This window comes from Nicotiana sylvestris, chromosome 11 (genome assembly GCF_000393655.2).
Source record: "Nicotiana sylvestris chromosome 11, ASM39365v2, whole genome shotgun sequence".
In the NCBI taxonomy this organism is placed as follows: domain Eukaryota; kingdom Viridiplantae; phylum Streptophyta; class Magnoliopsida; order Solanales; family Solanaceae; genus Nicotiana; species Nicotiana sylvestris.
The window spans coordinates 83,192,251-83,194,912 of record NC_091067.1 but is presented as its reverse complement, the minus strand read 5'-3'; the positions used below and the strand labels follow the sequence as shown (position 1 = coordinate 83,194,912).

The window sequence follows — 2,662 nt, the reverse complement described above, 5'->3', positions numbered from 1 at the left end:
TTTCTCTATTGGGTTAAGGGCAAGATATACATGGGTATCTATATAATAATTCAGAGAAAATAAAGAGTTAGAAAGTTAGACAAAACAAAAAGGTTTCAAAATAGAATCAATTAGTTTCAATGAGTTCTTAACTTTCACTAATTTCACTAAAGATTTTTATATACGTTCTTCTATAGATATGGAAATAGAATGGAAATATAGAATTTTTTTTTAATGGAATTCTGCAAATAGGTCGATGGGGAAAATGAAACTCCCCACCTTGGAATAGAAATGATGTTTACTCTTTTGTCAACAAAAAAGTTATTATTCAGTAAATAGAGGATTTCCTAATTCTATTATTTTATCTATCTGGAAGATGCTCGATCAATATGGCATGCTCGAGTTCTTCGACCGTGGACTTTGTCGTGTCCGATTACTCGAGGGCAACAAAGGCTCGGGGGATGAGGAAATCTTTTTCTTTGTCCTCAGCAACCTGTTCATCGGACACCTGTCCCCCAGGATCAACCGAGGGCACGGACTGTGATTGCTATTTGGCCACATGTTCATCCTTCAACTTTTCCAATGTGGATGGCGCCGATACCGGTGCTAAGTCGTGCACTGCAAACATCTCCTTAGCTGTATGTTTCTCTCCATATACTATTTTCACGTCATCCTTTGTTGGGAACTTCATCATCTGATAGAGGGTCGATGGCACTGCCCTCATGCTATGGATCCACGGCCTTCCAAGCAAAGCATTATACCTCATGTCACCTTCGATGACATGAAATTTGGTGTCTTGTACGGTTCCGACTACGTTGACTAGGAGGATGATTTCTCCCTTTGTTGTTTCACTTGCCATGTTAAAGCTACTCAAGACTCGAGATGTCGGTATGATTTGATCGAGCAATCTGAGCTGCTCCACGACCCTTGACATGATTATATTTGCCGAACTACCTGGATCCACGAGAACACATTTAACTTGAACTTTATTTAAAAGGATAGAAATTACCAGTGCATCGTTGTGAGGCTGAGATAAGTCCTCGATGTCTTCCTCGCTAAATGTGAGGGTGTATTCGGGCATGTAACCCCGAGTCCATTTCTCCCTTATGATGGATACTTTGGTACGCTTGAATATAGGTCCCTGTGGGACGTTGACTCCACCGATGATCATGTGAATGACATGTTGAGGTTCTTGAGGTTCATTCTTTCTGCCTGCATCTCTCTCCCTGAAGTGATTCTTAGCTCGATCACTTAGGAATTCTCGAAGGTGGCCCTCATTGAATAACCTAGCCATTTCTTCCCTTAACTGCCAGCAATCCTCCGTTCTATAACTATGTGTGCCATGATACTTGCACATCAAGTTCGGGTGCTTGTGGGAGGGATCGGTCTGTATTGGCCTGGGCCACTTAGTACCTAATGGCTGAGATGATCCCTGATGCGTCTATGCTGATGTTGTACTCTGATAATCGAGGGACCTCTATGGTGTTAGTGTGCTTATTGAACCCGTTCTTTCTCATGAGTCCTCGAGAACCTTGATCTCGGTCAGTTCTCCGATCGCTCCAAGAGGTGTTGTGGCTCGGTCCATTGTTCCTTCGATCGGCATATGGTTAATACCGTTTTTTGTTGAATCTTGATGCCCGGTTTGTGTCCCTCGGGGGCTTGGCTGCAAATCTATTAAGATGAACTGAGCCCGGGGGGCTCCCAACTAGTCGTCCTCGACCCTAATTTTTGACTGATAACGATTGTGCACATCCGACCATGTCACAACTGGATATTCGATCAAGTTCGGCTTTAGTTGTCGAGATGCAATCGAGCTTCTTTCATTCAAACCTTGCATAAAGGCCTGAACTGCCCAGTCATCGAAAACCGGTGGTAAATTCCATTCTTTCCATTTGAAACTGGGACACGAACTCCCTTAGCATCTCGTCATCCTTTTGTTTTATTTTGAAGACGTCAGATTTTCTTGTGGCCACCTTTATAGCCTCGGCGTGTGCTTTCACAAAGGCATCCGCCAACATAGCAAATAAATCAATAGAGTTAGGAGCTAAGTTGTGATACCAGATCATAGCTCCTTTTGATAGTGTTTCCCTAAACCTTTTCAATAATACTGACTCGATTTCATCATCATTCAAGTCATTTCCTTTGATTCCACAAGTGTATGAAGTAATATGTTTGTTAGGGTCAATTGTCCCATTATATTTGGGTATATCGAGCATACGAAACTTTTTGGGATGGGAATCGGAGCCGCACTTGCAGGGAATGGTTTTTGTATGAATTTTTTGGCATCTAGTCCTTTCAAAACTAGAGGTGCTGCCGGTATGTGGTCTACCCAGGAGTTATAAGTTTCCACCTTATTATCATTGTCTTCTATCTTCTTTTCTCCGGACTAGATCCTTTTAGTCAGTTCCTCGAGCATTTTCATGATTGTGGGGTCAGTCCTAGAGCCGTTTTCATCGGGTCTTTCAAGCACTGGTTCAGCGTGTCGGGTGTTTACTTGTTCGGCAGTGTTTGGAATTCTATTTTGACTCTTAAGTTGAGCGATGGCAATTTGCTAAGCTTGCAGCATCTCGAATATCACTTGGAGGTTGACTCCTCCTTCTTCCATTCCTCATGCTTCCTGGTCTCCGGCTCTGGCTTCCCTGCGTGCATTCCTTACGGGAGTTGTGCCTGCGTCCATGTTTAG

At 43.1% G+C, this 2,662-nt stretch overlaps 1 protein-coding gene across 1 annotated transcript; it reads right to left on the bottom strand.

The window, feature by feature from the left end:
• Positions 1-526: 526 nt before the first annotated feature.
• Positions 527-1,273, bottom strand: LOC138881249 (uncharacterized). Its single transcript, XM_070161462.1, has one exon. It carries the CDS (start codon positions 1,271-1,273, stop codon positions 527-529), a length of 747 nt encoding a protein of 248 aa, XP_070017563.1.
• Positions 1,274-2,662: the final 1,389 nt, after the last annotated feature.

Excerpts from the sequence above, each read along its gene's own strand:
- LOC138881249 (XM_070161462.1), bottom strand. The coding sequence starts at position 1,273 with ATGGCTAGGTTATTCAATGAGGGCCACCTTCGAGAATTCCTAAGTGAT.